The sequence below is a fragment of the Plutella xylostella genome, chromosome 17, assembly GCF_932276165.1.
Source record: "Plutella xylostella chromosome 17, ilPluXylo3.1, whole genome shotgun sequence".
Taxonomy (NCBI): Eukaryota; Metazoa; Arthropoda; class Insecta; order Lepidoptera; family Plutellidae; genus Plutella; species Plutella xylostella.
In genome coordinates this window covers 8797976-8813149 of record NC_063997.1, presented here as the reverse complement: position 1 = coordinate 8813149, position 15174 = coordinate 8797976, and the positions used below count along the sequence as shown (strand labels likewise).

General features: G+C 33.6%; 1 protein-coding gene across 1 annotated transcript in view; it reads left to right on the top strand.

Moving 5' to 3' along the window:
• Positions 1–2916: 2916 nt before the first annotated feature.
• The window catches only part of LOC105390649 (heme peroxidase 2), a 39766-nt gene continuing 27508 nt past the window's right edge, over positions 2917–15174 (top strand). The window contains exon 1 of the mRNA XM_038108831.2: positions 2917–3150. Within this exon, the coding sequence (XP_037964759.2) occupies positions 3134–3150 (17 nt within the window). The 5' untranslated portion in view covers positions 2917–3133. The remainder of the gene's footprint in view (positions 3151–15174) is intronic.

Sequence of the window (15174 nt, the reverse complement as noted above, 5' to 3'; positions counted from 1 at the left end):
AAATGGGATTTAAAAGTACACTCTGGGATTAATCCAGCTCAAAAAAACAAGTAGATTAATAACAAACTTACCACCCGCACCAGCGTGGTGGGAATTGGTCCAAGCTTAGGAAGGCAGTTTAGACCTTGGGGACATGCACAAAGGTTCCACTCGAGATAGCCAGGTGCAGGTACTGACACCCCCACAGAGAATAGAATAGAATAGAATAACAAACTTAAGTTTCTAGAAATGCTGATCATATAAAACGGGTAAACTTTTTGGTAGCTCCTTGTTGCAGAAAAAAATATAAACTTAATACAGTCAACTATAAATCAGTAATTTTCACAACTTTTACCCGATTCATTAAGCAAAATATTCTAATTGTAAGCAAAACACACCATTAACAGTGCAATAGTTACAAAACCACACGTTACGGCCCATTGTTGTATCTTATCTCAGCCGCATAAAATCAATACGTTATACAATAGAACACACATATTTTTTTACACACTGGTGTGGCTTGAATGTTGTTTAATAGAAAGATCAATGAATGATCGTACAATTTATTGAGCCACTTGAAACTTCTTAATGAATTTACCTACTAATTTTTATAACGACACGCTAAATTAATACACTCGCCAATATAGTATCTGAAACAGGCTTATTCTAATACCGCTTAATGAAAATCCGTTTAAACGTAATAAAGTGATTTAACTTCGTTGTGTTTGGTTTTTGGCTAGCTTATATAGTCTCTCATGAAAAGCATGCTCAGACCTCAGACATAGTATTAAGCAACGCCATCGCTTTGAAACACTCCGACTGTTGATGACCTTCAGAAAAAATGGGTAATTAAAAATCTACGGATTCCTGTATTCACTAAGTAAGTAAGTATGTAGGTAGGTAATATGCAACCGAGTTACCAACCCACTCAGAGAGTCGCGATGATGTTGTCATTGCCAGACTATTCCGTACATTCTCACCTCAAAATAGATTAGTATTCACGTTCAATGAAAATATTAAAGAGAAAAGTGTTAAAATCCTACGGATCATTTTTGTTTTATTTGAAACTTATTTAAACTGGTCTCATTAAGGTCATAATTAATTTTACTGTGTATTCAAAATAGAATATGCAACTAATATCCAATTTGTAAAAAAATTCTTAAGTTAATTGTTGTCAGGTAGGTATATAAGTCGTACTTATGTCACTTTTATGCCTCAATATGTACTTATGCCACTTTTATGCCTCAATTCCATTTCTAAAGTTAAGGAACTGCCATAAAACACTATCCTCGCAGCAGTTACTTGTTTACTCTTCTTATCCATATACAAATATCTACGTGTAATACGAAATATTGCCGCTATCCTCGTGCTCGTGGAAACTGGGGGTCACTCTTTATGACGAAAAACTAAGTTTGGGAGCGCTGCTGCGCAAGCTACGACTCTATCTCATTGTATTAAACGTGCCGGTTGCACGACGGCTTTCCTTTGTTACTTTTTTTATCAGTATAGAGTAACCCTTCTGCCCCTACAGAGGCTTCGCATCACATGACCTGATGCAACGTCGTTCGTTTTACAAACAAAACAACGCTTTACGCCAAAAGTGAAAGTCGTCTCACTTACCTTTTATCATGTAAATATTTTTTGTGTTGCGTAACATCTGATCAATTACATTATGCGTATTCGCACTGTCTGATCCTTATTTAATTAATATAATCAGTATATGACATTCACACCTTGTACTTATGTATACGACAGTGCTACGGTCAGCATTTGTACGCTTTTGTACCATGTCAAACTTGAAATTCGTACATTTTTAAAATAATAAAAGGTGTCTTGTGAGTTTGACAAAGTAAAAGAGTATATGGATACTATACTTATCAATAATTAATTGAAGATGACTGTACCATCAGGGAAAATCATTCTTGTCCTATTTCAAAGAAGTCATGGTGTGAGCGTCTGGTGTAGTGATCTCATCACAAATCCTCCCTTTTAGCGTTTCTAAGCTTGATGTTACTCATAGTCTCCGATAGTAAATTATGTAAATTACTTCCCGCCCTTTAAGCCAGTTTGTAGCGGTGTGATAAATAGGGGTTAAACCGATAGGCCTCATCCAAGACCCAAGAACTATTCTGTGTCATCCTGATGGCTCATGCAAGAATTGTCTCTTAGACAAGAAAAATCTAAAGAAAATCTTCCCCGGACGAAAATTAAGTCTACGATGTGTGTACTAACTACTGCACAGATCGAATGTGTAACCTTGTTCAATTATAATATGTAATTTAATCAAATATTTATTTTAAAAGACATATAAAAACATAATTAGATATGATAGAAATAGCCCGCCCCAGGACGCACCGAACCAAAGGTTCCCATTAATTAAAATTTATCCTTGTTTATATTTGTGATACAATATAATCAGTTCGGTGAATTGCAGATAAGTTTGTTTGTCCATGACCACATGCATGGGATTCCCTGAAACACGATTTTAATGTTAAAACTGATATTAAATAAATATTATTATGAATAAATGTTTATGTTTGCAAGAATCTAATAGGTATCAAAAAAATATTTACAGTTCTACCTTAAAAACAGGACATATGTTAAACAGACGTTTAAGTTAGAGAACCGACCGCTGTATGGTTAAGACTACTTTAAGTTTGAAATTAAAAAAAAACATAAATGGTAACGAGGTTTAGTGAGTGTACCTTTGTTAAAACGTTAAATAATTAAAAAGTTCATTCGAATTACAGAAACAAACAAAGAAAACAAGCCAGTAAGTAAGTAGGGCGAAAATACAGTTCAGCGTGTCAGTATCGGCGCTGGGACACGACAATTTTTGTCACCGAATACGCAATCGCGCGGCAGAAACGTAGCGTCATCGTTAAACGTAACCGCGAAGTTTGATAACTCCAACTTTCTCTCCAGCCAGCCCGAGATCGAGCCCGCGCCTCCTTGCTCGCTCCGCGCCTTCATTCGAGTCAGCACGTTCGAGCGAACGGCGCGCGCTCGCGGACGCCCCCGCCTTTCGGATACGTTCCAAAATTAAATTTTAAGAAAAAGAAAATTGTGTTTTGTTTTTTTAGAACGTGACAGTGAACGAATGATTATTTTTATTGATTTGGTGTTGACTTTTTAAATCATATCCGAGGACAACATGGGAGCGATTCGAACGTAAGTTTTTGTTGTGTTTATTATATTTTTATCCTATTTATATTATAATGAGACGTCCAATGCTAAATTCGTCTAAAATAACAATGTAATTAATTTTATGTTAAATATTAAAGTTTAAAGGCTTAGTGCGAATTCCTCGAGACGAGGACAAAGTAGGACAATGCCAGCCGCGAGAACGCAAGTTCAATCCAAACTTAATCATTTAGTAATATTGGCATTATAACATCTCTATAATATATTTTTATACTTTAAGAACTAAAAGTAAGTACGCTTATATATGATTCATTCATATGCATGTTTTTCTGCAGACTTAAAATAACTCAACATTATTTATTATAATTCTTCATCATTAATGAGATTTTAAAACAATGGAAGTACCTACCTACTAGGCATTATCACATAGTTACACCATTACTATAATTATGATCAAAATAGCTTTTTATTTGGATCCATAGCTTTTTATCTCTATTCACAAAACTTATGACTGCATTACGAAACTAACTCGATTACTAAACGATTTGACCGTTCGCTGCTTAGATCATCGTAGTTTACGGAATTACAATAGTTTTTTCTTCATATTGCCTTTGTTTCAAGGTGCTTAATTACCCACAAAAAGTTAATGGACATCTGTGCAATTTTGGTGCTAAATAAGCACGAACTTTGAGTCATGTGATCATGTTTTACGATCGTAAAAAACCTTTTTGAAACGTTGCTAAGGTGCTGATTAAGATCAACAAACTCACTTAATCTTAATTATTTGTTTGTTGAATAAGAGTTTGTTGGTTTTTAATGGTAAAATGTGTGTTTGTTTTATCAATCTTCAAATTAGGTATATATCATATTTTATTTTATTCTTACATTTAGATGTGCAGATTGATGAAGGTTCTTAGGAGTCCTTCATTGCTTGTCAACCTGGACATGGGTGTCTGGACTCTGGCATAACCCTCATCCCGTTAGCACATAGTCTATTCAAACTCATTTTATATTTAAGTATACCTCGTTCTCCCATAAATGAAAAAAATATTTGGCTTTGTAACCTAACACTCTGCTGTCAAATTTTCAACATTTTCAAAAAATCTAGCAATAACATGTCAACCACATGCAACTCCATTAGTTAACTACAAAATTATAAAAATGACCTAGAGTATCTTTTGCAACTCTTTGTTCAAACATTGCCCAAGTACAATTTGTCACCTCCCTCTCACACCTCTTAAAAATTTAAGCAGACACTTTCAATGCATGGCATTATACAAATAGGTTAAACATCGTATTCTAAATAAATCTTCAGTGGTCATTTATAATTATACAATACAAAATCAAGGTAACCGGATAGAGTTAAATATGAAAGAAATAAAAAACTGAGTTATCATTGAAAGTAAACAAAGTATGTTACTGTACTAATATTTAATTTTAAAAATAGGTCATAGAAATCAAACTTTTTTTTCGCAATTCCAAGTTCAAATTCAGGTCAAGTATGTTGGGACCCCGTGCACGAACGCTGCGCATCCAAGTATTATGCGCGTACGCATGTCGTTAACGTAACCTTACGCAATCCGTGCCATTGCTACTGCTTTGATTGATCCAGCGTGACTTCAGTGGTGGCCTCCTTTGATTCGTTTATTGCCTTTTGTCTCAGAGAAGATCTGTGTTTCGAGAACACCTGATTACAAAGATTGAAAGTACTTTTAATTTTGGTGAGACTCCGCGTTGATGTCTTTTGTATGGAGAATGTGGAGTAGAGCGAATTATTGTCATTTATTGTCATTTATTTTTAGATATTTAAATTTTTTAATAAGAGTTTTGTTAAATAATTTATATTTTAGGAACATTGTATAATTTTCTTAATTATGATAAAAACTATAATACAAAAGAAATGTTATTTTCTCATGGATTTTCCGGAAACTAGATAAATGAAATAGAAAACTAGATACATGTGGCTTTTTCATATGAAATGTAGAGTTTCTTGATTGTCAACTTCAAGTTTTATAATAGTTAGGTTTTATAACAACTGTTATCTATCTATTCATCATGTTTCGTTTAACAAGTTAGTTTATCAATTATTTTTGTCGAATATTTAACATATAAAGGTCGACATACATAAAAAAGTCTAGTCAGTTGCACTATTATAATTTTTTTATCTACTTTAGAATCATATAACTTATTTGATTTGTGTTTCGTTTCATCCAATCCAATGCAATATATAATGACGACATACGGATACGATATGAATAAAACGGAAGACATATTGTGCTATGAAAATAAATTTCCATCATAGACTTATAAGTAACCTGTACAATACAGAAATAAAAACGGTCACACGCCGCAATATTTTTATGAAGTACTTATTGCAAAATATAATAATTTTAAAAGGTTTGATGGTGTTATGTGAAGTGAAGTACGCGCGTGCCACCGCGCGACATTTACGCAACTCCTTCGTTACCTCACGTCGTCGGTTTTCGATTTCAACGCGTATTGTGAAGATATAGTCAGCAAAAGAGCTACGTTGTCCACCCCAGTGTCTTTTGTTCACAGACGGGTGACAAAATACTTAACTTATAGATGTTAATTGTATATAATGATAAAATATAATTAAATAATATTAAAGGAATATTTTTTTATAGACTACTTGCATTGAATACAAAAGGAGAGATTTCAACCATACCAACCAGACTTACCTTAATACCAAAGGTAAAACTGTATAACAAAGTCGGATTATTAAATGTTTACCTTCACTATGTTGAATGAATGCTTGCTTCTTGAGGCAGATTCACTTTCGTTCAAAGACTTCTATAAAGATACAACTTTTTAATCCATCTATTTATCAACCTTTCTTTAGTTTGTTAAATAAAATAATTTGGTATATCAAATGCATCTTCCTCATAATCCTACCATGATTAATTATCTAGCATTTAATATCACATGTGCATTGAAATTATGAAAAACATAGTCTTACTTACTCTACTTAACTACTTACAATCTTTATAAATTGGGCTAAGCATACTATAATAAACACTAATACTTAAGGTACAAAACGGAAATGGAACTATAAAATTAAAAGGATTAACCATGGTGCCAGCTCTGAAACTGAACATAAGTAAGATAATAAATTCCGTAATCGCCTTATTAATATACCTTACACGCGGAACAACGTTAATTTTGGGACCAACTCTAAAATCGCTGGTGTGTCGGGTACATTCCAATGCGAAGTTCACGGATAAAAATTACACTCTTCATATTTTACAGGTAAACATTTTTCCTACAATATTTCCAGTCACCAAGAAACATTCTTAACAATAACAAAATGACACACACTAAAATATTGCGTGCCGCGGGGTCCACGACCCTTTGAACTTCCGATAATCATAGTTTCGTGTAATCTTCAGTAAATTACGCGTTTACACCGTCCACGCGTCAGTGGGTCAGTTGCATACATTTACGACAATCCACGTAATAATTACAATACACTACACTCGGATACTAGCTAACGTAACACTTTACATACTACACCGTCTTTAATTTGAGCGAATTAAGGGTTAGATTCGAACAGCTTGGGTTGCTTTTAGGATGGCGTCAAGTGTAGTTGGTGCTTACACCTGTTACCCACACGCGAATACCACGAGGTATCATACTTACTATGTAATATGTAACGTAATTTCCTTCCTTCAATTATTACAGTATGTTATCGTACGTACGTTGTGTATATTGTTTTAATAAGTCTTTGCATTAATTGTTGTACATTATTAAGACAAGTCTCTTGCTAAAGATCTATACATCTTAAAAATGTAACTAAGCTGCATTTTCAAAATATTTCGAAACAAAACTTTCTTTTTTCTGAAAAGGCGGACGTGTATTTTTGATTGCTGTATTTTATGTTTTAAATTATGATACTCGTAACCTGAGGACGGAGGCTGTTCAAATTTAACAAGGTCCAATGTTCGAATTTGTGTCGAAATAGCTGTGGCCAAGTAGTACAGAACCTGTTGCACCATCAACATTGTACATACTCATATCGATACGTTCACCATAATTACAATAAGAAAAGGTACAATTTTACAAACACCATTAGAAAAAATCATTAATTATGTTCAAACTTCAAGGTCACTGCAAGGACTATCCAATAAATGAGATTAGGAAGTAATTATCGTCGGTCATTCAACTAATAATTATTGGCAGAAACATATTAGGCAATGCGCATTTGTCAAGAATAAGCATTTAAAGTACTTTACAAAAATAATCGACACCACCACGTCAATGATACAGAGATTTTTTATAGAAAGACCTTCTTTTCTTTATTTACTTACTCTGCTTCCTTTATTTTGTTATACAATATAATGAGTCGATAAAAGGACAGAGTAGTAACTGAAATAGGAAGGTATTATTACACTTAGACCGCGTAATCCATTAAATTTAATTTTGAGAGTATAAAATTTTAATTGAATTCGTGATTGACCCATTAATTAAATCGGAACAGGTGTTGAACAGATAAATATCTGGGGAAGTAAACTAACCATAACTAACATGTATGGTTAATTAGTCAGTAATTTTTTTAAACGTTAGGCTGCTAGCTGAATTTGATTTTTTTAATAAATTAGTTTATTATGTAGCACGTAGAAGCGGGAAGTTTGAACGCAATAAAGGGGCTTGCCTAACCAATATAAAAAGGTCAAAGAGAGTATAACAATTTACGACTTGTATAGAATAACATATATTATAATATGGATGCAATGTGATAATGAAACCTCAAGCGAAGCCAGTAGGCCCATTCAGATGATACCTACATAATTATAGATAAAATATATCAGAAATCAAGTGTCTGCTTCGATTCATCTCGTAGGGTCATTGTCGTCCCGTCGTCTCGTGAGAAAGTATTTTCCGTTGTTAAACTTTTTTATTTATCTTCTTCATTAATTACAATGATTTGTCGAAGAGTGGGAAATTGTTTCTAGTAAGTGTTTATTTTATTAACGTGATAGTTTAGCTAGGGAAATATATCAGAAACGGTGGTAAGTATAGTAATTTTACTATACGGCAAAAACAAATGCATAATTCAATACACCAAATGCACAATTTGAATCAAAAATTCTATTATACAAAATGGACAGACTGAAGTACTTACATATAAATACATGTTATCAATAAATTATTAACACCACCACTTTTCACTCAAGGGTTAACATTTTCAAATGGAAAATTGAGTAGTCCAGCAACTCTCTCAGAATGTCTATTTAATCTCGATCCTCGGATCACGCCGTTTAGTACACCGGCATAGTCTACATTGTCAGGGGTTGGGTAACTTTTCCCCGAGGTGGTTTTCGCAAGCCATTGCCTCACGTGAAGCTATCGACTCTAATTGCCGTGTTCTAGGGAACAGATCACATGGTCGTGGTAGACAGAGCCAGGTGATCGTGCTGTCTTTTCATGACAAGTGTGGTTGAGGCAACAAAGTACATGAGAATGAAAAAATATTTATTGAAATTAAAGATTATGAAAGTTACAAAAACATGACATTATATGACGAAAATGTATTCGATTCAAATTTAAACGCTGGGTTGATATTTTTCACAAAGTTACCACTCACATAAAAAAGATACGATGTGATAAATACACTCTTTTATTGATTGCGAGTTTAAATTGCAGTGAATAAAATACTTGGCTGTCAAAGGGTTCAAAACTAGTTAATATTTGAAATTTAAATATTTGGCACAGAGTATTAGCAGGCAGCTTCCATATACATTCAAAGAACTAGGGTAATTATTCATAAACTATGCAATCTAGATCAGCATAGATCATAGAAAGGGTCTTTAGCTAAATATTCACTATCATTGCTTAAGACCTGAATCAATAGGTTGGTATCTAGAATTTAGTACCCAGGGTTTCGACATATGAAATTTACATAAAGTGCAATACTAGTCACTGTACCTACTGATGCAAATGGATTGAATTATAACTGTATTGTAATGGATAAAAAAATAATATTTTCAAAAATATTTAGCAACATTAGGGTCACTAAACTATGAAATACATGATAAAACTTTGATTAAAAAAATGCAATATTTCTAATGAATTATGAATTAGAATCATAGACTGCATGTACTAGGTGAACGACTGATTAAAATATGGTGATGATGAAAGGACAATGCTTCTGATGGAAGAAACATCCCATCAACTGTTTGCGCCGGTTACTTGCGACGAGGACCGAAAACGTTTTCAGATGGATATTGATGGAGTTCTGGAATGGAGTAAAGTGAATAAGCTCGATTTCAATGTTGCAAAATGTAATATTATTAGCTTTAGTCGCAGTACCAACCCAGCTCACCATCGGTATACTCTGGGAGGCAGTCCTCTGTCGCGAGTAACATCGGTGCGTGACCTCGGGGTGAAAATGACGTCTGATCTTTCCTTCCGCGAACATGTTGGGGATATATGTAAAAAGGCGTACAAAATATTAGGATTTGCACTACGAACGGCTAGTGGGTTCAAGAGTTTTGCGGCAATAAAAACCATTTTCAACTCGCTGGTGCGCAGTAAATTGGAGTTCAATGCTGTAGTCTGGTCACCCTACGAAGCGAAGTATACACTGATGCTTGAGAAGATCCAGAATAAGTTTCTAAGATTCTTTTATATGAAACTATATGGTGTTTATCCCGGGTATCCAGCGCTGTACCCAACGCTCTTTGTCCTGGGCATGGTGGATTATAATAGGTTGGAGGTTAGGCGAGATCTGACAATAGTCTCATACCTTTTCAAGTTGCTGCGAGGTAGGGAGTCAAACTCGGTCATTTTGCAGCAACTGAACCTAACGGTTCCGAGAGATTATTTGAGGCGACGTCTGAACCGAACTTTTGACGTTCCGAATGGCAGGACGAACCTCCTCCGGCAGGCTCCCCTGACCCGGGCCATACGGTTGCTCAATGCCATAGATTATCGACATATTTTACTGCTCCCTGAGTGAATTTACCAAGGCGGCTCTTTATATTATTATTTGTTATAAGCATGTTTGAAATGTTGTTTTTATGTTGTTATGTATTTAACTACCTATTATATAAGTACTTCATATAATAAGTAAGAATGTTATAATTTTGTGACACTAAACTATTGCATTGGTGAATAACTGTCATAATAGTATTAAGTGTGTGTGTTAAATAAATAAATAAATAAAATAAATAAATAAATAAAATAAATCAGACAATGACTATTTGATGTGAGGTGTAACGTTATCATAACGTACTTCTTCACTCTCTACATTCTTAAATATTTCATAGTTAGGTAAATACTATGTTATCTCACTAGAGAAGCATTAGCGAAAACTAGGCAAAGTCACAATGATGTTACCCAAGCGACCCGCATGAGAGTTTACCGATTCATACTATTGTCTCTTAGCTAGCTGCACAAAATGAGCTTTCTACCGATGCGATAGTGACGATTATTGTTTGGAAGTTGAATATGTCAGCGGACATATATAAGTGTGAATGCACATTGCATCATCATCCATTCATTGACTCGTACGGAAATGTTTAACTGTACGAAATATCAGCATAAGATCCTCTATTTACTCGGCAAAGCAAAAAGGAGGGTTATTGTTACGCATATGACATCTAATTGATTTTCAGTGAGATAAATATAATGACTAAGGGAACAATCGCTGAAGATTTTTATCAGTTAGATATCACAGAATGTATAATTTTCCGATGTTTACCTACTCAAGCTCAATAACACCAATTAATGAATAAACATTATACTTACAATCATTTTGTAGCCAGTTCAGAGATGTGATGATCCATAAATTAATTAATTATCATACAATTAAGTATACAAGTATAAGATATTATACAATAATACGTTTCCTTTAAATTGTAAGTTTAATAACCTAAATTAAATTTAACAATAAATGTAATGATTAACATTGAATTCTCGCTCCATGTGAGCACGAATCAACACAATAAAACGATGTAAAATTTACGAAGTAATTGGTGTCAAGTCGAATTAAGTAGAATTTGAATCTAAAAATCGTTGTCAAAACAAGTTCGCGGTAGGGAGCCAGGTCATGTCATATCATGCTGTAATCAAAATTCAATGTCAGTCACCTAAGGGCAAAGTGATGCTCTACCAGTTGTTGGCTCTTATTTAATATCTTAAATAAATAAAATAATATCGTAAATAAATAAATATCTTGTAAATGTCACGCTTGTTGCTGAATAGAACACCAAAGTATTCATTTAACTGAAGTCGTATCGTTTACTAACTAATTTTCATTCTATTAACGGGGTTATTCATACCTAATGGTGATTTCAAATCAACGATCAATTTTTACCTATAATTATAGGTACATTATAAGAAGATCAGAGTTAAATATCCTGAGGTCTCTGGTTCACATAGTTGCAACTACAATGTATAATGTGAATATGTTTCGTACTTCGAGTATACACAGAATGGTTCGTGTAACAAATATAAATGTGTAGGAACTATACCTACGTACACTTATTTAAGATTATTTTTTGTTCTTTATATTAACAAGCTCATAAAAAATGTATATCCGATTCCATCAATCAATCAAGTCGGCTCCAAGTACTTAAGTGCTAATAAAACCTTACAAATTGTTAATAGCTTCTTCCTTACAAATGGCTATAAAAAACAAATATGCTCTCTATATAAGGCTCAAATAAATCGTATGATACGGATATAACTGACGTTATTGAGTTATAAGACCAAAAGAAATATCAACGATGTAGATAGGAATGCTTTATTGCAAAACGTACATGAATTCTTGTCTCGATAAACCATTTAAGTGTTTATCTGTCTATTTGTAAAGTATTTGCAATATTCAATGTTGTAGTTAGGTGATATGGAAATTAGTTACGGTACTTACTAATTACACTGATCTACCATATTTTAATATTCGAATGTATTTTTTTTATTTAGGTACTCTTAAATTATACAAAATATTTCTAATTACAGTTGTGTGCCAATTTGTTGTTCGGATCGTGACAGTGACAAACACAAGAGATAGACTAGGATTGTCACTGTAGTGAAGTGTAGTGATAGAATTTACCAGATACATTTGCGTCAGTTGCTGACTGCTCAGTTTACGCTGATAAGGGACAGGTGATACGTCATTCTAGAAGGATCATTTGTCCACCGCCTAAGATTATAAGAAACAAAGTATAAATAATGCCGTATCCATTTTTATTTGCGTTGAGTTCGCTCGCGCATCAACAGCGTTCAGGATGTGTAGTGGAAAGGTCAACTGGTGTCTGCTAGTGAGGTCATTCTTTAGCGATCTCTTCATAATGGCTGGCTGGATTCCTTTAAATAATAAACTTTTAGGTATTTCGGTATTGGTAAATATAGGTATATTTAAAATTTACTAACCATAAGGAAAAGTAACTTAGGCCAGTGCAGTGGCTTTAATCACAAATTTATCAGACAGTGTCTTCTCAAAAAAAAATACCCTCAATTATACAGGTTGTTGCAAACATGGTATACTCATCCCAAAGGGGGTGACTCAAGCGGTCAATCTAGACAACTTTTGTAAATAAATAAGGCATTTAATTTACCTACGAATAAATGAAATTTTATAATTGACGAATTATTTAAATGTAAGTTCTGGCATCCCGTTGAATTCTTTTGTACGAAAATTCGTTTAATGTAATTAACATTATTTCATTAGCTTTCAATGACGGAGGCAATGCTGTGAATTAAGATACTTAAAATTAAAATCTAATAACTATCTGTGTGTCTTATTTGGGAATCTTAGTTAACATACTATACTCAAGACAACGTCTCTACGGTTGTAATAATGGTGAATTGGGGTGCACGAAAGTAACCTGACTGAGAGACGCCTCACCTGTTCATGACATAGGTACGTATGGCACACCCGAGGCATTCAGTTACTGACGCTAACCTGACTGGCCAACCCTTAATCATGGTGACTAACCTAGCCTAGCATTTATATTTGTCACCAACACGATAAGAATAATAGGCAATTTATATACCTACATATAGCATCTCACGAACACTTGGTAACTAAATCATGTAGATACAATTGTCATACAATTTCTCAACCGTGACCTTGTCGGGTAGGACATGTCTCTGTAATAATTAACTACCCTTTTTGGTTATCAAGCTTCTAAGTCACGTAGAAGTTGCTTTCACTGTAATAACGTCTACCGGTCGAGGCCGAGCTAAAACAATTTCGATTTCGTTTATTGACAGTGAGTATGGAGGTATTTCCCAGTGTATGTGTATATATGTTCGCTTTTTTATATATTTTTTGAGTTGTTTTAATCATTGATTATAGTAAGATATAATTGTAAATTTTAGTACCTACTTACAGTTTTATATTATTAACTAGACGCGTACATTGAATTAACTCATTACTCTCATTTGTATATAAATAGGAGCTAGTATGTTCAAAAAAATTATCTTTATGTATTACATACATACAAACATCTCTTAGGGTCTGTTCCACAATGTCTGGTTAGTGGCTACCTGACGGATAAAATACATGCTGTCACTCTCTGTTATTATTTTTTAGACAGTGACAGCATGTATTTTATCCGACAGGTAGCGACTAACCAGACATTGTGAAACAGGGGCGTGTATTAGGTAATTGACAGAAAAAACATACACCTTATAATTTGGGTAACTTGAAATGAAGTAGTAAATCCATAAATTAGTATACCTTTAAATAACTCATTAAAATCTTCTTGGTTACAACATGTTTAAGTTTAGGGCAAACTTAATGTTATTCAATGTCGAACAAATTAATATGGACTCGTTTTAGTGGAATAAAATTGACTCGGCAACACCAGTCAATGATCTTTAAACAAGGTACAGGTAGAAAAATATATTCAACTTAGCTCAAAACAATATTTAAATATATTTTTTTATATTTATAAAATTATCATTTATTCCCTTTCAAGTATATTAAAGTATTTGCGGGTACAGAACAACGTACTGAATTTTCTTCATTACTACATTTAAAAAATTAACTAATCCATTGTTTTGTAATGTGGAAAGGAGATATACCACATCAGTTTCGTGGAAGTGATCCAATCTAACCCACATTCCAATGCAGTCAAGTGTCAATTTTCAACAGCAATTAAGCAAGCGGACCTCCTACTCCATCTTGTCAAATCTCAGCTATTGTGCAAATTAGTGTTTCCCAGGCATTTTGTTTTTTAGACCTACAATCATTATTTCCACTTTCTAATTGAAGAGAAGGTTTTATCTTGCTCTCATTAAGCAATGCGTTGTATGTGGTATGGCGTTATTAGTCGTACAGTCAGCAAAAGACAGAAGTGTCAATCTGAAAATCTACTGACGGAATGATATATGATTCGTAGAGATCCTTTTCATTCTCATTTAATGTAATTTTTATATAGCTACTTTTGTGTAAAAAATATATATTTTTTAACTCATTTATGCATGCACTGTAGCTATTAACGTATGCACTGGCGGTAAATACATATTAATTTTGTTGACTGTACATTAGTTCATGAGACTTTATTGAGTACGTATGGAAGTGTTACGTATGTGATTTAATTGCCTAATACATATTAGCCATGCTTAATTTAAGTAAGTTTGTTGGATTCGCGTACAATTTTTCTACAATATACACTCACGGGAAATGAAAAGGTTCCACTGAGAAAAGCACCAAATTACTTCTAAACGGAAAAGGCTAGCTTAATGCCGTCTTCTGCAACATTGAAGTACATTTAACAGAGCATCAGGATATTACCAACTAAAAACGGTAATATTTTATTCCAATTTTAAATTAATTCTTTGAAAAAATTGGGGTCGTTTGGTGTTGGCATTTTGTGAGTGGAACTTTTTCATTGGCCCGGCAGGCAGTGTATTATATGAGATTCAGTCAAAATTGGATATTGTGGATTCTAAATCATTCCATGAGTAGGTATACAAATACAAAAATGTTCACGATGATTTAAAACCTTGCGCCGTATTTAAATATCCGAGTGCACCAACCTTCACACAGTGAATTATAATTAATCTCGAGTCATTTTA